This window comes from Saccopteryx bilineata, chromosome 4 (genome assembly GCF_036850765.1).
Source record: "Saccopteryx bilineata isolate mSacBil1 chromosome 4, mSacBil1_pri_phased_curated, whole genome shotgun sequence".
NCBI classification, from domain to species: Eukaryota; Metazoa; Chordata; class Mammalia; order Chiroptera; family Emballonuridae; genus Saccopteryx; species Saccopteryx bilineata.
The window spans coordinates 290,849,732-290,875,777 of record NC_089493.1 but is presented as its reverse complement, the minus strand read 5'-3'; the positions used below and the strand labels follow the sequence as shown (position 1 = coordinate 290,875,777).

Below are 26,046 nucleotides of genomic sequence, written 5' to 3'. Positions count from 1 at the left end.
CCCCCCCAAGTCCACTGTCACATACAATATGTGACCATTTATGTCTGACTGCTTTTACCTACCATGACATTTTCAAGGTTTAGCCATCCTGTAACAGTAAATATTTTGAGAACAAAGTGTTTTCAAAGGCTTTTGTGGTCATCGTATGCCAGGTTCTGTAAGGAGGCCCAAAGAGGAATGAAACACAGTCCCCTTCCTTTGAGAACGCACCTAGAGCAGGGGACGGGGGCAGTGACAAAGCTGTGCCGAGAGGTATAGTGGAGTGCTTTCTGTGCAGGCAAAGCCTGAGACAGGAGGGCTTCCTGGAGGAGATGACAGCTGAGTGGGATCTGAGCACCAGAGAGGTAGCCATTAGTCTGGTATAAAGGTCAAGCAGGGATTCTGGGGCGGAGAGCAGGTCAGAGGTGAGAAAGGGAAGGACCCCTGTGGAAGGAACAGCGAACAGTTGAGCATGGTGAAGTCGTGTGTGTGGGGCGGGGATGAGGCGAGATGCGGAGAGCAGAGGCCAGGTGCTGAGATTGTAGGGGTTGTGCTGTTTACTGGGGGAGCGATGTAAGAGAATTAGTGGCAGGTTTGGGGGGAGGTAAATTGAATTTGGAATATCCAAGTAGCACTCTCCAGACAGCAGTTAGACCTATGGTCAAGAAGGGGATAGTCTGACAGTGATGTTTGGTCAAAGGTAACAATACACTGTTTTTCTAAATCTGATTTGCATATGTGGGACTTTTTTCCATCTTAAACTCAGTTTCTCCTTTCTTGGTCTAGGTATTCTGGAGACTGTTTGGGACAAACACAGTGTCACTGCCGCCACCCCACCACCGTCCCCAACCTCAGGAGAAAGTGGTATGGTCTGCCCACCACACGTGGTGGGTCTCTTGAAATGCACTGGAGGGTCTCAGCAGGATAGCAGTTGCTCATTTATGCCAGATACAGATGCTGATTCTTCCTTCATCTATTTTTGGCCTTTTTTGCCCATGTTTTCTGAGTAGCTAGCTTTCTTAGTTCCTCATAAGTACTTGTACTTTCTAATATAATATTGTATTTTGCACAACATATTTTGTTGCTTCATTTCCCATCAGGGAGATGGAACCTTTGATCTCTGTCACCCTGTCCCACCCCCTTCAGCTTAGAGCTGCTGGTCCTGGTTTGGTTTTCCCTTGGTCTCAATTTTCGTGGCTGTATGGCTCATGCCGAGGTTGGTGTGAGCCTGTGTGTGTGACAGGTCTGCTCTGTAGTTAGGCGAGGGCTGCTGCAGGGCTGGGTCAGCCTGCCGGTGGGGGTGGGGAACGTGGGGTACTGCCCTCCCCACTGGGCGCAGGTGAGGTCATGCTGGCCTGGACAGGCTGAAGACCAGGGTGTGGTGGTCAGCTCTGACTTCCCAGCAGTTCAGAATAACTTGAGTAGCATGGGCTTATTTGTAGTAGTCATTAAATATATAGTGTACTGTGGTTAGTCACTGTCCACAGTTACATTAAAAGTCAGGGTGCAGTTCACCTAAAAATGGCTGCTTTCAGGAATGTGGATGGAAAGAGGAAATTGTGTACGAGCAGGAACTTTTAGTTTCTAAATGCTTCTGTTTACACTAAATCATCACAAATGCTTTTCAAGTAGAGTACATCCTGTGAGTGGGCACATATTTCTTCCTCTACTGTAAAGTATTTCTACATCTTTCTCCTGTTCCCCAAGGAAATGGGCTGTTGAAATCCGACATCTCTACGGCCTGTTTCATGTTGCCTGTTGTTAATATGTGGAAGTTGAAATTCTTGCAGTTAGCGGAGAATTAAAAGTATATCATGAAGTTTTGGGGATTGCTCGTGGTACACTATGTAATTTATTCCAAATTCCATTTATCATACTTGGATTAAAACCATTTAGAGTCATTTGTCTTACTTATTAGATTAAAATCTATTACAGAGGTCTAGAGTATATTAAAAGCTTATAGGAAATTGAGCTTTATTTATATTTGGTGGCAAACCTTTAAGGTGGTATTTGAGGTGACTTAGCAGATTGATATTTTGCAATATTTGAATGATTAAAGAAAAATTGCAAATGATACAGGGATTTCATGATTGTACTCTTTGGAATCTTCTACAATTTAGTTGATCTTAAAATGTTATATATTTAAATAAGAATTTGCAAAGATTAGTTCTTTTGAATTAGATTTGTTTTGAGATAGTTGAATCCTAGCCTAGCATCCAGCTAGATTTAGCGGCAACAGTATACTCCAGGAAAACTGGTTTTTCTGCACTGGTTTTCCACGGCCAAAACCTGTGTGTTTTAGGTGGCTTTGTTCAGGTACATGTTCCAGGCTAGTAACTCTGTTTATATACTTTGATAGACTTGTTTTCCTGGAGGCCAGGTTGGGGACTATCAAATGACACAATTCAGAAGTAATCCTTGCTCTTTCATGTGTTGCCTAGGTTGTATATATGGGGTTTGGTAAGATAAAATATGAACTAATTTGACATTTACAGATAAACAAACCCTAAAAATATGAAATGTGTGTTTTTAGACACTTAAAATTTTTTTGAAGTTTTGAATTTTAGTATATGAGACAAAGCAAAATGAGTTGAGACTGTGGGGCCTAAGGAGTTAAATAAGCTTTTAAGCTGGTATGCTTCCCTTTGTAAAATAGAATTGCATTTCACTTGTTACACACTTTTCTCTGTGACATTTGCAAGTGAATTCATCCAGATTTTGCCTTAATAATTTGGACAGCGCTGATTTTCCCCCCATTGATTTTGAGAGAGGAAAGGAGTGGGGAGGGAGGGGGACAGAGAGAGAGAGAGAGAAAAAGAAAGAAAAGCATCGAGTTGTCGCTCCGCTTGGTTGTGCCATTGATTGCTCTACTGTGTTCCCTGCCCAGGGCTTGAACCAAACTAGAGCCCTGGGGACTGAGCCAGTGCCTGAGCTGGTGCCCCTGCTGCTTTGGGATGACATTCTGTCCACTGCACCACTGGCTGTGGCAGTGTTAGTGATTTTATTCAACCTGGGTTTCAGTGCTTTTGCTCAGCTGCCTTTGTGCACTTAAGACACCAAGTTAAGCTGTAAAACTTATAAAAAGTTGTTCAGCTTGCTTTATTTATTATTTATTTAATTTTTTAGGTAAGAGGTGGGGAGATAGAGAGACAGACTCCTGCGTGCGCCCCAACTGGGATCCACCTGGCAGCCCCTGTCTGGGCCGATGTACGAGTACTGAGCTAATTTTATAGTAGCTGAGGCTGACGTGCTCCAGCGGAGTTATCCTCAGCGCCCAGGCTCACTCTCAAACCACCCAAACCACTGGCTGGGGGAGGGGAAGAAGGAGAGAAGGGGAGGGGAGGGCAGAGTAGCAGATGGGCACCGAACCCAGGATGTCCATATGGCAGGCTGACACTCTATCCACTGAGCCACCAGGCATGGCCTGTTTAGTTTTCTTGACCATAAGCTTAGTTTTATGGAGGAAATTTATTCTGAGAAATGTTAGGGCCCAGTGAGTAACCAAATAATTTTTAAACAAATTCCATCAGTAGTCCCTGATGGGCCCTCCCTGCCTTGCCCGAATCCCTGCACAGCAGAAGTCGTAAAGAATGTGTGTGGTTTATTTCTCAGTATACTTCCCCAAACTGTTGCCTTATCATTTAAACTCCTTTCACTAGACCAGATGGAGATGTGAAGCGGATGATGGTTTTATGTTTTATTCATAAACAAGGAAGCTGGGGCTCACCGGGGGTAACTTGTCAGAGGTCAGTCACGTCACCAGTAATGGAGAACAGGGATGTGAACCCATCATTCCTAATGTCGGTGCACTGTCTGTCCTGAGTTTGCTTTCTTGGTCATTCTCACCACTTCTGCCAGCCTCCTCCTTCCCCTAGGTTAGAGTCCTGGCTCTGCCACTTCCTCTGTGTGCCTTCTCTGACCGTGGATGGCCTCCGCTGTAGAAGGAGAGTAGCTGTCATCTGAGGATAAGATGAGGAAAGATGTGGATGTGCTCTCTGCAGGCTGGCCGTGTGCCACCTGAGCCCTCTTAGTCTTCTCGTCTTCTTTTTGCTTGGACAAACAGGAAAGAAGTGAACAAAGTGAAATTATATAAACACTGCAATTCTGAGTTAGCTTTGATTGTTCTGCAATACAATTTTTTTGCCCACATGTTATGTATTTTCAACTGTAGATCTCTACATACAGTAATGTTTCAGGGTGCAGATATATTAGAGAGCTCAAGTTGATTGAGACCAATTTATACCTTCCTATTTTTTCCCAAACTTTCCAAACTCATTGTGAACTTACAGATCTTTTCACGTATTCCCTTATAAGCTACTTAAAAATGATTGGACTTGGGAGGGTCATTCACAACTCCTGTGATCTCATTTTCTCCTCCTAAGGGCTCTGTGAATAGAGTTTCTCGCCCTTTTACTGGACTGAGGCTACAGTGAGGTCAGTGGTTCTCAGTTGGGGCAATTTCGCCCTGTAGGGAATTTTTTGGCAATGTGAAGGAATTTATTAGTTGCCATAACTGGGTGAAAGGTACTACTGGCATCTGGTGAGTGGAGGTCAGGGATGCTGCTAAAATACCTACAATGTACAGAACAACAGAGAATTACTCGGCCCAAACGTCATAGTGCTGAGGCTGGGAAACAGTGAATGTAAAACTCAGTAGAAAATATAAGACTGTTAAAGGTGTTTCAACCAAGTGTGGGTTGCTTCCTAGTCAGTGAAAGCCCTGGAGTCATTCACACACAGACTGCTTAGGGCGTGGCTTCATCAGGGAAGATGAACCTGCTCACAGGTTCTATACTCGGGGTGCCCTCTTGCACGGATAGCTTGTTCAAGCTCTCTCAACTCTGCATTGGACATGCAGCAGCCTGAAGTAGTCTCTGTTGGTAATTTAGCCACTTTGATTCAACTTTTTGAAGAGCTCTCTTCCATAGCTGCTTAAACATCTCCAAGTAGAGTAAAATCACTTTCATCGAGAAACAATGTTAATTTTTGTTTCTAGGCAAAAATATGCTAGGTCATCCTGTCCACCTAAATAATTTTTAACTTTTTATAATCCTGTTCAGTTTTTGTTCTTACATCTTACTATAGTTGCGATCATAATATACGCATGTTATTTTACATATGACTTAAAGTCATACATCTGTTTCAATATTTGGATACTAGTTTTCTTACTGATCATTTTTTTCTGGTTGCATAATCTTCCTGGGAAGGAGCATAGGCTTTGGGGTTTCTAACTGAGCTCTGCGTTTTAGTAGCAGAGGAAATGCCTAATCTGTCTTGTGTCTTAATTATTCTGACAGTTTGTAAATGTAGATGATGATAATACCTTCCTCAGAGCTGTGAGATTAACTGGGAATAAGTATATTAAGTGTTTAGTGCAGCACCAAGCAGATAATAACAGCACATCAAATGGTTCTGAACCTCGTTATTGTCATTGATGTTTTCATTAAGCTTTCCCAGTCTAGAAAAATTCTTTTGAGCTAAAGAGTGGGGATAACTTTATTGTTTTTGTTTTTAAAGTGAGAATTTAGTTCTATTTAAAAATGTTGCCCTGGCCCGTTGGCTCAGCGGTAGAGCGTTGGCCTGGTGTGCGGGGGGGACCCGGGTTCGATTCCCGGCCAGGGCACATAGGAGAAGCGCCCATTTGCTTCTCCACCCTCCTCCCCTCCTTCCTCTCTGTGTCTCTCTTCCCCTCCCGCAGCGAGGCTCCATTGGAGCAAAGATTGCCAGGGCGCTGGGGATGGCTCCTTGGCCTCTGCCCCAGGCGCTAGAGTGGCTCTGGTCGCCGCAGAGCGATGCCCCAGAGGGGCAGAGTATCGCCCCCTGGTGGGCAGAGCATCGCCTCTGGTGGGTGTGCCGGGTGGATCCCGGTTGGGTGCATGCGGGAGTCTGTCTGACTGTCTCCCCGTTTCCAGCTTCAGAAAAATACAAAAAAAAAAAAAAATGTTCAAAAAACTTTAAAAAGGCCTAAGGGCCTAGAGATGTCCAGATTTATTTATTTAATTTTTTTTTTTTTTACAGAGTCAGAAAGAGGGATAGATAGGGACAGACAGATAGGAATGGAGAAAGATGAGAAGCATCAATCATCGGTTTTTTTGTTGCGACACCTTAGTTGTTTATTGATTGCTTTCTCATATGTGCCTTGACCGTGGGCATTCAGCAGACGGAGTAACCCCTTGCTCAAGCCAGCGACCTTGGGTCCAAGCTGGTGAGCTTTGCTCAAACCAGATGAGCCTGCGCTCAAGCTGGCGACCTTGGAATCTTGAACCTGGGCCCTCGGCATCCCAGTCCAATGCTCTATCTACTGTGCCACCACCTGGTCAGGCAGAGATGTCCAGATTTAATATAAGATTATATGGAGGTAGTTAGTGTTTATTAGTTCCTCCATTGCTAAAGCCTCAGTTTTGATCCTGTTTAGGGATCAAACTTTGCCCCAGGAATTCTAGTTGGGTAGTGGTGGTTTCCTCTGACTCTGGCTTCTTTCCTAAGTGGCCATTGGTCCATGAATGATGAAAAAAGTAATACCAGAAATGGGTACTGTCTTTGGGAGAGAGTTGTGTGACTCCATTCAAAAATCACCCCAGCAGTTCCAAAAATCAAAATGTTGTTATCAAGCCAGTAATCAACTGAAATGTTTGCAGATTCTATTTGACCATCCTTGCCTTAGTCTTTGAAACCAGGTCCTCTGATTATCAGCTTGGGTAGCATATAGATCATGATGAGTCTCATCTGGTATTAAACACAGCTCTGTAAGAACACAAACCAGCAAACATACTTCCAAGATGAAATGCCAGGTGCCTGACCTGTGATGGTGTGTAGTGGATAGAATGTTGACCTGGGACACTGAGGCCCCCGGTTCAAAACCCTGAGGTCACTGGCTTGGCTGGAGTCCCCTGGTTCTCAAGGCACGTATGAGAAGCAATCAGTGAATAATTAAAGTGCCGCAACTATGAGTTGGTGCTTCTCATAAGCTCTACTCTCTCTCTCTCTCAAAGCAAAAAAATTAAAATAAAAGATAACATGCCAGGGACAACTTTTAAATCTATTTTGACAATAGAAATTAACTCTTTTGTTAATAAATTACTAGTCAAATTTTAACATATTAAAGAATAGCTGCAGTTATCAGGAAAGTCCATGAAAACAGTTTTCTTTTTCAGTCATATATGTGTGTAGTTAGGTTTTCTTGACACATTTCAATGAAAGCAACATACTGCAGTAGATTGAATGCAGAAGCAGAGAGAGGATCGAGCTATTTTCTTTTAAGCCAGACGTTAAAGAGATTTCCAAAAATGTAAAAAGCGGTACTACCCTTTTCGCTAAATTTTTGGGAGCAAATTACAGTTTTTTAAATTTGAATATACGTTGTTTATTCTAAAATGTAATGGGTTGGTTGTTAAATGAATTAAGTGTTTGAAAACTTTTCAGTTTTTATTTCTAATATGACAAATGTCAATATAAATGACTTACTTGAACAAATGTTCTTTGGCGTCCCCGATATTATTTTTAAGAGTGTTTAAAAGGGACTCTGACACCAAAATGTTTGAGACCTGGAAGGGTTAAGGTACAAAATAAAATGTAAAAATTTACCCAGTGTTCAACTGTACAGAAATAACATTTCAGATATCTCTCTGTACATAGATACAGATAAAAGAGATAAAACTGAATAAAAAGACAAAGTGGCATTGTATCATGTATTTTTATTTTTAATAAACAATTAAAATTTAGTTTTATTTGAATTTAGGAGAGGCATTAAATGGAAGGAATTGGTGACCTTGAGATGTTTTGTCCATAAGGAATATTAGTTTGAAAAAGATACCTCTAAGGTTAAGAAAAGAGATTATGAAAACCAGTTTCTTATTACATGTTTTAATTTTATTTATTTATTTATTTTTCATTTTTCTGAAGCTGGAAACAGGGAGAGACAGTCAGACAGACTCCCACATGCGCCCGACTGGGATCCGCCCGGCACGCCCACCATGGGGCGACGCTCTGCCCACCAGGGGGCGATGCTCTGCCCATCCTGGGCGTTGCCATGTTGCAACCAGAGCCACTCTAGCGCCTGAGGCAGAGGCCACAGAGCCATCCCCAGCGCCCGGGCCATCTTTGCTCCAATGGAGCCTTGGCTGCGGGAGGGGAAGAGAGAGACAGAGAGGAAGGCATGGCGGAGGGTTGGAGAAGCAAATGGGCGCTTCTCCTGTGTGCCCTGGCTGGGAATCGAACCCGGGTCCTCCGCACACTAGGCCGACGCTCTACCGCTGAGCCAACCGGCCAGGGCTACATATTTTAATTTTAGACCATATATTTAAAGACCTCTTACTTGTGAAAGATGAGAAAGTTAGCGCCCCTTTCTGTAATTTCTGTTTGTTTAGTGTTAATTCTCTATTCAATTCAGAACTTGCATTAGTCTCTGTGCCACAGCATCTCCAGTTGTTAATTCTTTACTTTTATTTATCATTTTATTGAAATGGCTTCATTGTTCAGTGTCCTCCTCAAGAAGAATTTGTGTGTTTGAGAAAATGTCATCTTTCTTTATACTGAAAAAAAAAATAGAGTTTTGGGGTAAGTCATTCTTTGCCCCAGAACTTGGAGACACTGCTTCAGGGTTTTCTGGCTTTGAATGTTACTGTGGAAGAGTCTAGATCTGATATTTTCTCCTTGGTTATATGTACTTTTCCTGCCTACATTTCTTCCTTAATTCTAAAGTTTTTAGTATTGATTATTCTTTATCACTTTTGGGAGGGGCAGAATAAGTCTTTTTATTTTGTATAGTCACATCTTCAGGGAACTTTTCTTCTTGTTACAGTTTTGAGTGTTTTTCTTTCTTTTTTTAATGAGAGAGAGACAGGGACAGATAGGAAGGGAGAGAAATGAGAGGCATCAACTCATAGTTGCGGCACCTTAGTTGTTCATTGATTGTTTTCTCATGTGTGCCTTAACCAGGCGCCTTCAGCTGAGCCAATGACCCCTTGCTCAAGCCAGCGACCTTGGGCTTCAAGCCAGTGACCATGGGGTCATGTCTGTGATCTCACGCTCAAGTCGGCGACCCTGTGCTCAAGCTGGTGACCTCAGGTTTTGAACCTGGCTCCTCAGCATCCCAGGTTGATGCTCTCCGCTGCACGAACTGCCCAGTCAGGCTTGAGTATTTTTCTTTTTTTGTTTTTACTAAAATTTTATATAGCTTTCCTCCATTTAATTTTACAAGATTTTTTTTTAGTTCAGTGCTTCTCAAAAATTAAGAATAAGAATCACCTAGAGAGCTTATGAAAACGCAGATTCCGGGCCCTGCCCCTTCCGGTTCTCCTTCAGTAGATGTGTGTGGATGGGGCCTGGTAATGGTCCTTTCTGACAAGCTACCGAGATGCTGATGATGCAGGTCCACAGACCTACCTTGACTAGACCAGTAGTTCTCGAATTTTTGGTTTCTGGGCCTCTAGTCTTTTAAAAAAAATTTTTTAAATGAGGTATACTTGGTATATAATGCTGTTAGTTTTAGCATAATTGAATGACAAGATAACCTGGACATGTTTTCTTTGAATATATGTACCCTGATTTATTGATGTCACCCCATTAAAATTAATAAAAATGTATAAAAATTTTTTTTAAATGAGGTGTACTAATGCTGTTAGTTTTAGATGTGCAACTTAATGATCTAGATATGGTGAAACAATCACCATAGTAAGTCTACATCCATCAGCATATCTAGTTATGAGTGTTTCTTCAGCTGTTTTCCTTGAGCTGACAACTTGAATATCTCTCATAGCAACTTTGAAATATACAGGACAGTATTGTTAGCTGTTATCTATAGTCACCATGCTGGCCTCACATTTCTAGGGCTTGTCTATCTTATAACTGGAAGTTTGTACCTTCTGACATCTTTTACTGTTTTGCCCACCCTCACCCAGGACTCCTTTACTCTTAAAATTATTGAGGTCCTCAAAGAGCTTTGTGAGTTAAATCTAAGGACATTAAAACAGAAAATTTACTAGTATTTATTAATTCATTTAAAGATATGTTTTAGGAATATTATGCTAAGTGAAATAAGCCAGTCAGAGAAAGACAAGTACCATATGATTTCACTTATGTGTAGAATGTGATGAACCAATTAAACTCACAAACAAAATAGACTCCTAGAGACAGACCGACAGCTGTCGGGGGGAGGGGTTGGAGCTGGGTGAAAAGGTAAAGGGGTTAAGCAGAAGGAACACCTCACAGACACAGACAGCAATGCTTTGACTATAGGAGGGACGGGGGGGGGGTAGAAGAGGGAGGGTATAAGGGGGATAAATGGTGACGGAGACTTGACTCGGGTGGGGAGCACACAGTGCACTATACAGACGATACATTACTGAACTGTATACCTGAAAGCTGTATAACTTTATTAACTGATGGCACCTCAATAAAATTCAATTTAAAAACAAAACATAAAACAAAAAAATGAAACTAACTAAACTCATTATATATTTTAATGAAAAATAACTTTTTTAAATCAAACAAAAATATACACTGAGAAGAGAGCATTATTTTATAACTGCAAATCTTTTTACTATGTGACTTAGTGAAGGAGAGATTTTGCTTTCTCTCTGTTGGACATCACATGTAATGCAGCCCCTGGAAAGCTCTGTTGTACACTATGAGATAGTAAAAGTGAGAAAGGAAAATAACATTTCAGGATGATTTTAAACCTAGTTTTGAATTTGTGAACTCCCTAAAGGGTCTTGGGGACCTTCAGGGGTCCCTGGACCAAACTTTGGGAATTGCTGCTTTATGGTAATGCTCGTTATGTTTGTTTGAAGGAGAATTAAATTGGTTTGTAGGAGATTTGATAGTGGAGATCTTAAAAACCTTTTGTATTTTCAGGTGACTTACTGAGTAACCTGTTGCAGAGCCCTAGTTCAGCCAAATTGTTGAATCAGCCAATCCCCATTCTCGATGCGGAGAGTGAGTATGTCTGTTCTCTGGCCTTGGAGTGCCTGGCCCACCTCTTCAGCTGGATTCCTCTGTCAGCCAGCATCACCCCGTCCCTCCTCACTACCATCTTCCACTTCGCACGCTTTGGCTGTGACATCCGGGCCAGAAAGATGGCATCAGTTAACGGCAGCAGCCAGAACTGTGTGTTGGGTCAGGAACGCGGCCGGCTTGGGGTTCTGGCCATGTCCTGCATCAATGAACTCATGTCCAAGAACTGTGTGCCCATGGAATTCGAGGAGTATTTACTGCGCATGTTCCAGCAGACTTTCTACCTCCTGCAGAAAATCACCAAGGACAACAACGCCCACACAGTGAAGAGCAGGCTAGAAGAACTCGATGAGAGGTAATGAAAACAGGTGTGAAGTCGAATGTGCCCTGAGAAAGGGCCTAATTTATCGTGGTGTTCTGCATGGTGCTTGTCATCTTCTTTGGTTTCAGTATTTGGGGCCTCTGGTGAGGCACAGAAAGGTAGGTGTATGCCAGTAAGTCTGAGCTTAGCTGGAAGGGCTAGGGCGGTTAAGGGAAGTGAGGTGAGTTTGAAAAGTGATTGTGAATTGTGTAGGTTTGTTGTCTTTTTTCCCCCCATCCCTCTCCTGTCCCGCTGATCCCCCCTTGTCCCTCCTCTCCCCTACTCGCCTCCTCTTCCCCCTCATCCCCCCATTCCCCCATCCCCCTCATCCCTCTTCATCCCCTCATCCCCCCTCATCTCTCCTCACCACCCTTTTCCCATCCCCCATCCCCCCTCATCTACCCATCCCCTATCTTCCATCCCCCATCCCTCCATCCCCTCATCCCTCCATTCTCCGTCATCCCTCCATCCCTCCTCATCCCTCCATCCCCCCTCATCCCTCCATTCCCCCTCACCCCTCCATCCCTCCTCATCCTTCCATCCCCCCTCATTCCTCCATCGCCTCATCCCTCCATTCCCTCATCCCCCCTCATCTTCCCTCATCCCTCTATCTTCCCTTACCCCTTCTTCCCCCATACCCCTCTTTCCCCCTCTTCCCCTCTTCCCTCCCTTTCCCCCCTCTTCCCCCTTCTTCCTGCCTCTTCCCTCTCTTTCCCACTACTATTTGCCCACAGGTCTGAGGTGGTGCAGGAACCAAGATCGCTGATCATGTGTAGCCAGGAACAGGAGAGGAGGTCCGTGGAGGTACAGGAGATACAATCACCCTTTCTCACTTGCTGTGGCTTGTCAGTTTTTACTATTTGACTTACCCAGGTGAACATCAGGCAGTGTGTAGGAATGTTATATTGCCAGGTCATGCAGATGGTAAGTTTTTATGACAAGAAAGGAGAGCTGTTAATGTGGGCACAGGCTAATGTGGCACACACCTGTTTGTGGTTGTTCTTTTGAATGGAGTCTAAAATTACCCAGCCTTTCTTTTTTAAGTGCCCTCAGAGATGACTCCGCCACAGTACTCTGCGCGTGGTCTCACTTACCTCCTTTGTGATGGTGTTATTTATCTGTCCTAGAACTTTCATCAGTTTGCCCGGTAAAACTGCTGCGGGATAAAAACGAGAGGGGAAGTTGAAACTTCAATATTAGCAACATTATGTTGACTGTTCAGAAACTTCCATGCAGATAAATTGTGTTGAATTAGTCAGTATATATAGATTGCCTGGCAGCCAAAGTTAATATTTTAATCAACTTTCCTTAGCTTATTTTTGTTAAGCTATAGTTAACCCATTTCTTTTTCCTTAGAATAAATAACAATGTAAAGAAGTTAAGACAGTTTTAGTGCCTTTTAAATTTAGCACTTTTAATGTTTTTCCAATGTTAAAAAAATTGGTACATAAGATTATTTTGGTTTGCTTTATTGTAAGCAAACTATGTAAAATTTTCTCTGTATAATCAATCACAAAAAACTCAGTCTGGTATGGTAATATGTTTTATTTTTTATTATGAATTAATAGCTTTCTATATAAATTCAAAGGCATCAGTAGTCAGACACAATGTTGTATTTTTTCTAGCTTGGGTTAAGAAAGGTTGTATTGTCGTATGTTGAAAAAAACAAAAAAACTAGCTGCTGTAAGAAGCATCAAATATCATTTGTTTTGATTTTTATTTGTAACCTAATGTTTGTGTTTGCTTTACCTTTGGGTGGTGTAAAAGTGTCGTGGATTCTCTTTGTACTGACTTTTGTTCCGTGTAACTTTGATGCTCTTGGTTTTGTATTTTGATTCTATGCTTCCTATTGTCGCGTGAAGGCTGAGAGGTGCCTGGAGGCAGAAAGGTGACATGAACACACTGTGTGCTTGCTCCCGGGTGGCCCCGCCCACTAGCTCTCCACAGCCGCGCCCTTCTTGGTTGTTCAGGTGCTGCCTAACCAGGTCCTTGCTTCTCTCCTCTGCCACCTTTTCTTTAACTTTCTGCTGCTCATGAGCACCTGTACCAGAAGGTGGGCAAAGGAAAGAAAATGAGGTGGAATAAAATCTGTAGTTTTAGTTACTCAGCAGCCTTGTTTGTATTTAAAAAATTGGGTTGGAGATTAAAATAAAATTGAGATTGTGTGATATTTTACCCATGACTTCTCTTTATTCTTTTATGGGTGGTAGGGAACTGAATGCATCTTTCTAAAGAGCAGTGAACAGGTTGGCGACTTCGAAATCCATGTACAATAAAATGTAATAAGCAAAGCAGGGAATGGGGAGTTCCTGCTTGTTGAGTGTTAGTGAGTGAGGGCATCAGAAAGAAGTCTCTTGTACTTCTCTGTCTCTAAAAACAGTTGATTTTAGTGCCTGACTGTTTTTTAAGTATATGGCTTCATGATCCTTATTAAACAAATTGTTATTCAAGTTGCAGAGAAGTTTCCATTATGTGTGGAGGTCAGACCAGTGGGCCACCGTCAGGGCAGTAGGTCCCAAGACCAATATGGGACATTTTATTTATGGATAATTTAGTTCCTTTGAGACATAATCTTTATTTATTCCATACATCTGTGCTTTAAAAAATAGTTTTTTGCACTTAGGAGTTTTAGAATTGGTTTTAGCCATTGTTTAATTCTGGCTAAGGCCTATTATGTCTTTTTTTTTTTTTTTTTTACTTTATTTATTTTTAGAGAGGAGAGAGACAGAGAGGGAGAGAGAGGAGAGAGAGACAGAGAGAGAGAAGGGGGGAGGAGCTGGAAGCATCAACTCCCATAGGTGCCTTGACCAGGCAAGCCCAGGGTTTTGAACCGGCGACCTCAGCATTTCCAGGTCGACGCTTTATCCACTGCGCCACCACAGGTCAGGCCGGCCTATTATGTCTTTACCTTTTTTTTTTTAATTGGTCTCTGAAATACAATTTATGGAGGTACGTCCATCTCATTTTCCAGTCACCTTTTGGTATCTGGGGGCTTCCAATGACAGTGTCTGTCCTGTGTGAGTGACAGTGTGCTGTGTGTTTGATAACAGTCTCTCATCCTCGCAGCTCTGGCCCACACTCTGCTGCGGAACGATCTTGTGAATACAAATGAGGGGCGACTCCCTGGGATGTGAAAAGAAAGCCCTGAATTGGAAGTGGATGGCAGTCCCATTCTGCCGTGAGCTGGCTGAGTGACCTTGGGCCGGTCACTTTCTTTCTCTGGGCCTCTCTGTAAAATGAAGCATCAGATTAAATTGTCCCGAGGCTTTTCTAGCTCCAATGGCCTCTTCCCTTATTTCTGAAATCACTTTGGAGTGCATTTGGGATGTGCTGTGTTTAATTAGCACCAGGAACTAATTAAACACAGGGCAGGCTTGACTATATCTTACCTGGATGCCATGCCTTTTATATAGCCTTGTTTTGTTCTTTTTGTGTTTTAATCACATTTGAGTATTTTGGCCTCCTTGGGAAGAAAAACCAGCCTTTCAGATCTGCCACATTGACGTGACACACATGATTTGCCCATTGACTTTCTAGTACCATTTCTTTTCACTTGAATTGGGCCATAACACAAATGAGTTAGAAAAGATGAGAGCACTAGCTTGTAAGATGCTTTAGTAGATGGTGTTCGAGAATTAAAGTTGCTTTTCTGCTGTGTTTCAGGTGGTAATGGAATGAAGGGTTGCCTGACCTGTAGGTAATTGTTGCAGGCCTTTATATTTTTAACTGAAAATATAAATCTGTATAGCTCTTTACTGAAAGAAATTGGATTGCTTTTGAGTTTTCTTCTGAGGTGGTGGCTGGGTGTCTTATGGTCACAGTCTGTCTTTCTGTCTCGCTTAGCTACGTTGAGAAGTTCACTGACTTTCTGCGGCTCTTTGTGAGTGTTCACCTGAGGAGGATCGAGTCCTACTCCCAGTTCCCCGTGGTGGAGTTTCTGACGCTTCTGTTCAAGTACACATTTCACCAGGTAAAGCACCGGGACCGCCGTGCCCTTCCTCCCAAAACTGTCTGCAGTGTTACTTTCTGGGAAAGAACATTTATATTACTGACTGTGGGAAGATGAACACATTTATCCTTCATAACAACCCTATAAGGTAGGTATTGTTAGTATTATCCTCTGCATTGTACAGATGAAGGAATGGAGGCACAGAGGATAACTTGGTCGGGGTCGCAGAGTGAGATGGGGCCAGTCTGCTGCCGTAGCCGCTGTGGCACTGCAGAAGCAGTATACACCGACTGAAATCGGGGTCTTCAGTTCTTTTGTGTGACTGTCACTAAAGCTTTTCACAGGGGATTGTGAAGAGTGAAGCTTTCAGGAATTAAGTTTTGGTGAATCAGTCCCATCTCCCACCCCTTCAACAAATATTTTTTGAGCTCCTATTATATTTCAGGATCTAGGCATACAACCTTCAAAGTGCTTGCTTCCATTGAGTTTACATTTTCATGATTTAGTATTTTTTATTTGTATATACTTGAACAGCTTTATTGAGGTAAAATTTGTATACTAAATTTAGTCACTATAATTTGTATAATTCAGTCATGTTCAGTAAATTTACAGACTTGTGCAGTCATCACCACAGTCCAGTTGTAGACGTTTCATTCATTCTCTCTCCCTTGTGCCCATTTGTGTGTGTGTGTGTGTGTGTGTTTTAATGTTTATTGTATTGATTTTAGAGAGAGAAAAGGAAGAGATGGAGAAAGAGAGAGACAGGAACATTGATCTGCTCCTGTGTGTGCCCTGACCAGGGATCGAACCAGAAAACTGTTCTTTGGGATGATGCTCTAATCAACTGAGCTAACCAGCCAGGGCTTGTGTGTATTTTTAAAATCAGCTTTTTATTGAAGTATCACATACAGAACAGTGCACAGACCATACATATACAGCTTGATCTATTTTTCTAAAAGGAACAAACCATGTAACCACCACCTAGGTCAAGAAATAGAAACATTACTGCCCCTGGCCGGTTGGCTTAGTGATACAGCGTCGGCCAACATATGGCTGTCCTGGGCAGGGCACACAGGAGAAGCCACCCTCTGCTTCTCTCCTCCTCCTCCTCCTCCTCCTCCTCCTCCTCCTCCTCCTCCTCCTCCTCCTCCCCCTCCCCCTCCTCCTCCTCCTCCTCCTCCTCCTCGTCCTCCTCCTCCTCTTCTTCTTCTTCCTTCTTCCTTCTTCCTTCTTCTTCTTTCTCCTTCCTCTTCCCCCTCCTCCTGCCCCCCTCCTCCTCCTCCTTCCTCCCTCCTCCTTCTTCCTTCTTCTCCTTCTTCTTCCTCCTTCTCCTTCTTCTTCTTTCTCCTCCTTCCCCCTTTCTCCTCCTCCTCCTCCTCCTCCTCTTCCTCCTCCTCCTCCTCTCCTCCCCTCCTCCTCCTCCTCCTCCTTCTTCTTCTTCTTCTTCTTCTTCTTCTTCTTCTTCTTCTTCTTCTTCTTCTTCTTCTTCTTCTCTCTCTCTCTCTCTCTCTCTCTCTCTCTCTCTCTCTCTCTTTCCTCCTGCAGCCATGGCTTGATTGTAGTGAATTGGCCCCGGGTGCTGAGGACATGACCTCTGTCTCAGGTTGTGAGCAATGCCCCAGATGGGCAGAGCATCGCCCCCTAGTGGGCTTGCTGGGTGGATCTCGGTTGGGCACATGCGGGAGTCTGTCTCTCTGTGTCCACTCCTCCCACTAAATAAAAATAAAAAAAGAACATTACCAGCACACCTTAGAAATGCCCTCCTGTCCCTTTCAACCACTTCTCCCACATTTCTCCCCAGAGGCAACCCCATCTTGACTTTAACACCCCAAATTAGTTTTACCTGTTTCAGAACTTCTCTAAATGGAAACAACAAGGTATATTTGTCTTGTCTGGCTTTTTTCGCTTAGTATTATGTTTGTGAAACTCATCTGTGCTGTGTGGTAGTAGTTTGTTCTTTTTCATTGCTTTAGTAAGTCATTATCTGAAAATCCATTCCACTGCTGATTGGGGCCGTGTTCAGTTTTGGTGACCAGGAATCATATTGCAGTGAACATTTCTGCACATTTTTGGTGTACATATGTAGTAGCTCTTTCTGTTGGTATATACAAGTGATGAAATTGTCAGCAAGGGCATCTGATTTTATAAGAGATTTACGGTTGTTTAAACCACTAATGTAGCTTAGAGAGGCTAGAGGCGAGGCCAGGGTCTAGGCTGGGAGGGTGTGCGTATGTGATAGGGGACTTGGAGTAAGGACTGGAAGGGTTTCCTGTGCGAGCTAGCCTTTCTCTCAGGGTACTTGGCATGGAAGTCAGAGTCCCCAGCGGTAGTGAGATAGGGTGAAATGTTCTTGGAAACAGAGGGGCGCAGGTGAAGGAGGATGAGCAAAGGTTGAGGAGGTGTCAAGACGTGTGACAGAGGGGCCAGTGAGCTCAGGGCAAGGGGGACCCACGCTTAGCTCCCCAGGCCTAAGGAGGAGTGGGGGAGGCGAGGAGGTGTGGGAGCGTGCATCTGGGAGGGAGAAAGGTGTCCGAGGTGGGCAGGTGTGGAGGCTGGCCAAGAGCTCCCAGAGGGGAGCAGGAAAAGAGCAGGGCTTGCTGGTGCCTCAGGGTTAGCAATCAGAGAAGAGGAGCCAGTGCTGACGGCAGAAAGAGGGCTCTCTTAGGGGAAATGGAATGAAATGTCTCGCAGTTTTGCTCCCTGGTTAAAAGGAAATCTTTTAGTGTATATGGTATTGAAGAAAGCTAAAAAGTGTGTGGAAGTGTGCATGTCTTAGACTACTTTGGATTTGGACTCAAAGGTGCTGTGTGGAGCTCTGGTTATTTCTGTTAGGTCTTTGTCCTTGGGAGAGTCGTGAACTTCCTGTGAGTTTGGTTTCTTTGCCTGAGGAGATGGGCTGCAGTGAGCATCTTCTGGGTCCATCCCAGAGTTGTCTTTTGTGATTCTTTCAGTAGAATCCTCCGTGTTAGTTTTCCATTGAACTGAAAGTGGTAGTTTTATATACTCATACATATTACATACTTGGGAAGGAACTAAATAAGGTAATGAAGCAAACAACTAGCTCCCTGCTGCTCTCTTGACCTTTCATGTGAGGACCTTTCTTTCTGGATGCAGCCTCGTGGACTGGGTCCTCCAGGTCCAGGCAGAGCAGACGCTGAGCATCGGGCAGGGGCAGGGGCCCGGGAGGTGCTCCATGCAGTGTACTGTGGGGTGGGCGGCCCTCTGGAGGGACGGTGGAGAAGAGATGGCAGGGCGCACCCCAGGGTCAGTAGCTGAGAGCGGGGAGGTCTTTGGGATAAGATTGAAGAATAAGAAATTAAATGCTCTCCAGCAAAAGCTGTAAGTTCTCATCTACTCACCGATAGTGTGAACTTCTTGTATCATAGTCTAACTATCTGTAAAGGGTTATTACGGTGCACTCAGTATTTTTGCCTTTTGTTTCTAAACTTCATGAAAAGCTTAGTACCAGTAAACATATTTTGAAAGAATAGTAATAATGTAAAGGTATGTTAGTATCTTTCTTTTATTCTTTTCCTCCAGTGTCTTGTCCCTCCAGCCACCAGTGCTCACCCAGCGTTGGCTTCCCCCGTCACTGTCCTTGCTTGCTGAGGCCCCGGGTGTCCGTGTTAGCATATGATTTCTGTCTTCTGGCTCCTTCTCTTACTGTATTGTCACCAGTGCCTTCTTGCTCCTGCAGTTTTCATTTTGCCCTTTCTTCCTAAAACTCTCTAAGAAAGTATGGCATGGGGGTTGGGGAGGGCTCCGGACCAGAGTCTTAAGATTCACGCTGTATTTCTGTTTCTGCTCCTTATCTTGTCACCTTGAGCAGGTAACTGCTAAGCCTTGACTTCTTTATCTGTAAAATGGGGAGAAGAGAAATACAGCTGTGCCGTTTCCGAGACTATTGTGCAAATCATATAGACCAGTGCAAATGACAACTAAGCATGGCAAACCACTTGGAGATTAGAGTGGTACCAGTAGTTTCTTAAAGAAACCTGTTAGGACCTTCAATGATTAATCATCCCTGGAATCTGATGAGTAAATCTGAGTACAGCTGCAGTTTTGGGTTTTTTTTTTTAAAGATTTTATTTATTTATTTTAGGAGAGAGGGGGGGGAGGAGCAGGAAGCATCAACTCCCCTATGTGCCATGACCGGGCAAACCCAGGGTTTTGAGCTGGCGACCTTGGCATTCTAGGTCGACACTTTATCCACTGTGCCACCACAGGCCAGGCACAGCTGCAATTTTAAAATGAGCCTGTGAGGGTTCTAAAAAGTTGGATAACTTTAAAAGTGATGTCAGTCTATCATCTTTCTGACTTTAATGATCTGTGCCCACAGCAGTTGTCAAAGGCCAGACTGTGGGCAGTGCACAAAGTCTCACAGTGGGTCTGCACGTGTGGGTGTGGATGGCAGTGTTTCAAGTCCTGCAGAGGGTTTATCTGCCCATCTGTTTTTGCAGCCTTGAGACACACAGTAAATTTTCAATTCAAAGGTATGGGGAACATGTGTGAAATACTTTGATATTGCCACCAAACCTGGATTTGTGTGGCAGCTTTTTTCATAAGCACTTCCACATGCATCTGGTCAGTTACGTTCTTTGTAGGGGCTGGGAGTGTTTTCAAGCCAAGGAAGGACAGCTGAGTGACTTACTTAAGGGAAGCTCAGCAGGCCAAAGCCAGGACAAGGCTACAGCTCCCGGCTGTGCAAGTCGAGTGCCTGTCCACCAGCTGTCCATCTTGCTCCACATGGCTAATCAGCTGTTGTTCTGCTTATTCGTCCGCTTCACTTCCTGTCGTGGGCATCCTGGGTTTTGTGAAGTGTTCAGTGGAGACAGGAAGTGGTCTGTTTTCTGAGCACGGTCCTGTTGGTCCTGGTTGAGCTGTAGCTGGTTAGCTTGGCGGGCTGTGAACTTGGAATCTGCTGGGGTGTTTTTTTTTTGGTATTTTTGTATTTTTCTGTAGTTGGAAACGGGGAGGCAGTCAGACAGACTCCCGCATGCACCCGACCGGGATCCACCCAGCATGCCCACCAGGGGGTGATGCTCTGCCCATCTGGGGCGTTGCTCTATTGCAACCAGAGCCATTTTAGCGCCTGAGGCAGAGGCCATGGAGCCATCCTCAGTGCCCGGGCCAACTTTGCTTCAATGGAGCCTTGGCTGCGGGAGGGGAAGAGAGAGACAGAGAGGGAGGAGCGGGGGAGGGGTGGAGAAGCAGATGGGCGCTTCTCCTGTGTGCCCTGGCTGGGAATCGAACCCGGGACTCCTGCACACCAGGCCGACGCTCTACCACTGAGCCAACCGGCCAGGGCTGGAATCTGCTGGTTTTTAAGTTACAGTTTTTTGTCTCAGACTCATTCTGGGTACAGAGCTCCCACTGCATGCTACCGCCCAGTATTGGGCATTCCCCAGGCAAATGCCATACATGCCCATGTAACCTTCCAGATTTCCTTGTAGATCGGAAATGGAAGGAAAACTGATCCAAGATGATGGTATTATTTCTTTCCACATCTGATCCTGCCACCAATCACAAGTAAAACCAAATAGTTCTTGTAGGTAGCAAGAATTTGAGTGGGTATGTAAGGGATCGGGGGTCCACACCCCTGTGTTTGAGAAAGACGAGATGTTGGGAGAGTAATGCCTGGCTCAGCGCTCTTGAGGGAGTTAGTGCAGTCACACACATGGTCCAGCACTAGGGTCCTGCAGAGACTGTTCCCTCGCCTCCCTCTGTCCTCGTCCACACTGGGTTAGAGGTTGCTGTTCGCCTGTTAGACAGCCCTACTTTGCAGATGAGATAACGCCTGAGAGTCAGGCTTACCAAGCTCACTTTCAAAGTGTTATACGAGAGGACTGCTGTACGGTCTTTCCTAACGTTCAGATGTGTGGACTTGGCACCTTTGGAGCCCTGAAACTTATTTTTGGTTTTGTAGTGATAAGTAAGTGGTGGAAAGACCTGCTGGGGGTCAAGGGACCTGCTCCTCTCCCAGCACTGAATTCTTCTTATCTCTGGATCTCGATTTTTTTCTTTGTAAAACAGATTTGAATTGGATGATGTATGAGTCCTCACCACAGTCTCAGATTTTTAAGATAGGTGTTCGCTTAGCTTATTTTGTAACTCATTTTCTCTCACATAGTATCATCCTAATGATGTGTTCCATGGTACCCTTGTCTTGTTAGGTTCAGCGGGGCCCACTTTTAAAGACTGACTACGAGGCATCAGTGTGGTTACCAGAAAGTTGAGGATATCTAGGCTTACGACTGTAGCATTCTGGTAGAAGTCAGCTGGTGGGTGTGTTCCTAGAGTATATGCATTAAGTGACTTCATTGTCTGGGTTTCTTTTGCCTATAGCCTACTCATGAAGGTTACTTCTCTTGTTTGGATATCTGGACGCTCTTTTTGGACTATCTGACGAGTAAAATTAAAAGTCGTCTGGGAGACAAGGAAGCAGTTCTCAACAGGTAAACCCCAGAAACGCTGATGACTATAAATAGACATGTTTGCCAGGTTTTCTTACGGCCTGAAGGGTCAGCCATGCGGCCAGACCTCTTCAGTGACACTGAGTCACGTAAGCTGTTTAGGTAGCAATGCCATTGAGTATTTTCTTCTTTTTTCCCTTTTAGTACCTCATTTTCTGAAAACATTTTTCTGATTAAAAAATAATATGTATTGTTAATTTTTTTAGGTGTGATAATGCTTTGTGTTGTTTTCTTTTTAATGGCATTACTTTAGAGATACGTACTGCAGTTTTTGTTGGATGAAATGGTATGACACCTGGGATTTGCTTTAAAATTATCACTGGGAGTTTCGGGGGCAGTGGGTTGGCTGTTTGTTGGTGATTAATGTTGAATCTAGTTGGTAGGAACTCGAGGTTCATTATATTCTTACTCCTTTTGTATGTGTTTAAAATTTCCTGAATAAGGTAATAATTACTTGTCATGAAAAAGTACTTATTTTAGAAACCTGGAAAAGATAGAAGGATATAAAGAAGATAAATTAACCATAATTCCATAACCCATAGATAGTTACTTTTGTACTTTTCAATTTTTATTTATTTTATTTAGAAATTAAATTTAATGGGGTGACATTGATCAATTAGAGTACCTGGGTTTTCATGTGAAATTTCTATAGCATTTGAACTGTTGATATGTTGTGTGCTCATCACCCAAATTTGTCCCTCTTTACTCCCTGTCCCCGTAACCACTTCACTTTTATGTCCATGAGTCTGTTTTATATCCTCCTATGTGTAAAATCATATAGTTTTCTTAGCCTTTTCTGATTTATTTATTTATTTGAGAGGAGGGGGGATAGTGAGACAGACTGCCGCATGCGCTCTGACTGGGATCCGCCTGGCAACCCCATCTGGGGCCGATGGCTGATGCTCAGACCACCTGAACTCTCAGCTCCGGGGCCAACACTTGAACCAGTTGAGCCACCCGCTGCAAGAGGGGGAGGGAAAGAGAAGGAGATGGTTGCTTCTTATATGTGCCCTGACCAGGGGTCGAATCTAGGACGTCTGAACAGCAGGCTAACTGTCTCCATTGAGCCAACCAGCCAGGGCCTCACTTTTATAGTTTTTAAAATCAGAAAGTAGGGGGAAAACAAAAACAAAAACAAAAATAGAAAAGTAGGGAAATGCTCCCTCCCTCATGTTTTTCCAGCTCACATTTCTAGCTTGCAGGCAGAAAGTTTGTTTCTTGTACACGGTGGTATTTCATTTCAGAAATGAAGTAAGGAACTAATTAAGGTATCTAGAATGCTTGGCACATTATAAATGCTCAGTAAATGATATTTATTAGTGGTTGGTGGTGGAGACCATGAACACCCCTTTCTCTGAGCTATCGAATGGAGGTGGGGGGGCTGGGTCAGCCTCTACAACCCTTTCTGTTGCTGAGCTTTTAAAATTATAAACAATAGTTGCATTTCAAGTTTAAACATTTTCACTCTTGTTCCCAGACATTTCTGTGATTGCAAAATAGCTATCCCGTTGCTGTGGTGCCAGCTCAGGTGTGGTTGTGGGTAGTACACTTGTGTATCGGAAACCTGATTACACGATAGCAGCTCCTGGTTTTGGTGAACTTGCCAACTGTATGTAATTGTGTTTAAGTGAGATTGTTCACAGGAAAGGCGTTCCACGGAATTCTCTTTCTGGGATGCCCCGCAGTCACATCATCCTTTGGTCCTGGGGCTGGGCCTGATTTTGCTGTATTTAGTGGTCGATATTCTTCCATATCTCTTAGGCTTGTTAGAAGAATAAACTGGGGAAATGATTAAAATGCAAGTGCTTTTTAAAGCATAGTACGAGTGTGCTGTAGGTATGAAGAATATGTTTTCACTGTTGACTAGCAGTTTTTACTATTAAATATACACTTGCAGTTATTGTGCCAATAGAAAGAGCAGTAGTGTAGAGTTTAAATTCATTTTCTGCTTCATAAGTAGGGTTACTTTTGGTCGGGTTATATGGTGACCACATTTCCGCTTATAAAATGAGCATGTCTGCTTTAAAGGATGGTTAGGATTGTATAAAATCATGTATGTAAAATACCTGGCACAGCATCTAGCATGTATTAGAGACCCAGTAAGCAGTCACAGTGATGACCCAACCGGTCATACTAATGGATGACATTGCTGCCATTTGGCTGTGGTGATGGCCATGGAGTTCAGCATCAGGGTCTCTGGACAGCCTAACGGACTTTCGTCTTTATATTTAAAGACCTTTCATGTATATTTAATAGTATGTTGACCTGCCTGCCCAGGCACCTGCCACCTGATATCATCTGAAATCACCTGATTTCACATTTGTCAGTGGTTCTGGCTGACCACTTTTAATATTAGGAATTTATCTCCTCTGTCATTTGATTATCATCCTAGATGATGCTTTCTAATTTTTATGACTTTTTAAAAGAAACATACACTTAAGTTTCTTATGCTTTTAACGAACAAAAATACCCAAACCCCAAAACTTCAAAGCTGGTCAGCAGTTTATGCTGTTAATGAGGAACCATCATCTGAAGAGCTGCTTGTCTGTCAGACACCCTGTGTGGTCTAGGTTAGTGGCCTGCCCTAGAAGGGTGTATAAGGTAGTCCACTGGGGCCTGCATAGAAAATCATCTTTAACTGATGCATTTTATCTGGCACCTTTTACACTATACATTTATACAAGTGTGTGTTCAAAAGTTTTTAAATGAAAGTTTTGTAAGTTTGGCAGCTACTGTTCTAGGTCATTAAAGACCCCAGTATTTCAGTGCTCTGTTTGCAGGAGCATCTGATCAAGGGCACTGGCTACTGGTAATTACTACATTCATTTTCTCTGAGAGCTTATAAACATGATCAAGAATTTTCAGCTGAGAGAATACATCTGAAAGAAGTTGGGGTGATTTGGAATCACACTTGTGGTTGGAGTCAGAATTTCAGAAATAAGTTATCTTGCAGGAAGAAGTAGTCAAAAATGTTTTCTCAGGTCTGAAGTGGGAAATGTAGGTGTGGTTAAGTCACAGAGGCAGCACTGAGTTCCTGTCCCTTGTGGTTTAAATGTTTCACTTCATCACAACAGTGTAGTGTGGTGGCCATTGTAGGCAGCACATTTAGAAGCACAAATTGTACATGGATTTAATTTTGGGTCTGGAGCTTGGAAATTGGAGCTCTGCATGTTCATTGCTTAGAGAGAATGCTCAAAAGTTTCTTGATCAGAGCTGGTGGGGACTTAAGAGAACTTGAGTCCCAGTGTTCATTGAATAAGTGATGTTCTGTAACATACCCAGCTGAACAGAATTGTGGGTGGGGCGCATTGTTCAGATTTGCCATTTTGAGGTGGTGTGGAAAGATCTGAACTTCTATTTCTCTTTCCTCATTTGTACTTTGTGTATGGTTGTACTTACCTTATAAGTTGTTGAGAAAATTAAATGAACCAATGTGTGTAAAACACCTCGGCTTACAGTAAGTGCTCAGTGAAATATGTATTGGTTTTTCTTCCCTTTTCTCTCGCTCTCTCTCCCACTCTCTCTTCTTTGTGCTTGTCATGTGAAGGGAGCCACTTGTGTAGAAACTCATTTTTACAGGAAGATGAGGAAACCTGAAGTGAGTGAAGCAACCTAATGTTATTGAGTCATTGTGAACCCTTTGTCATGAGAATACGGACAAGTGCTGGCCACAGACTGGCCAGCGATTCCGGGTGACGCTAGATTGCACTGTAAACAAAAGTGGGTGAGCGTGAGAAAAATTACTGCCCCTTTTTTCCTGTGTGGGTTTTCTGCTAATTAAAGAGGAAGTGCCATTATGATACATGACATTTTGATACATTAATAGATAAAAGGTGTTAACTAGGTTTAAATCAGGACTTTAGTATCTAGCTCCTACTAAGAGAGATTAATTCCTGCCATGGGCTTCTCTAGAGAGCAGGTGACTGGGTCTTAGTTATTTCATTATCGAGAAAGCTATGAAGATGATGCGTTAGTCCTTTGTCATTACCTGACTTGGAGTTTTATCTGTTTTTAGCGTATGTGGTTATTTTTTTGTTCATTCATCCATCATATACTTATTGAGCACCTACTGTGTAGTTGCCTTAACGTAGAATTTTGTTTAACTTCCTGAAGAAGTTGGGATGCTTTTGGAATCACATCTGTGACTGGAGTCATACAGGTCTATAGGTTTTATCTCTGTTGTATATATAACTAAACATTTCAACTACAAATTTCTCTCTGAGCAGTGCTTTAGCTTTATCTATCAAATTTTAGTGTGTTCTATTTTCCTTTTCATTGTTTAGTGTATTTTTAAAGTTTTCTTGAAATTTTTTCTTTGTTTAATTTTCAAG

At 43.2% G+C, this 26,046-nt stretch overlaps 1 protein-coding gene across 4 annotated transcripts in view; it reads left to right on the top strand.

The window, feature by feature from the left end:
* XPO6 (exportin 6) overlaps window positions 1–26,046 on the top strand; it is a 122,283-nt gene that overhangs the window by 53,071 nt on the left and 43,166 nt on the right. For all 4 annotated transcript variants that reach the window (XM_066275508.1, XM_066275509.1, XM_066275507.1 and 1 more), the window contains 4 exons: window positions 766–843; window positions 10,834–11,287; window positions 15,137–15,263; window positions 21,588–21,697. In XM_066275508.1, the coding sequence (XP_066131605.1) occupies window positions 766–843; window positions 10,834–11,287; window positions 15,137–15,263; window positions 21,588–21,697 (769 nt within the window). The remainder of the gene's footprint in view (window positions 1–765; window positions 844–10,833; window positions 11,288–15,136; window positions 15,264–21,587; window positions 21,698–26,046) is intronic.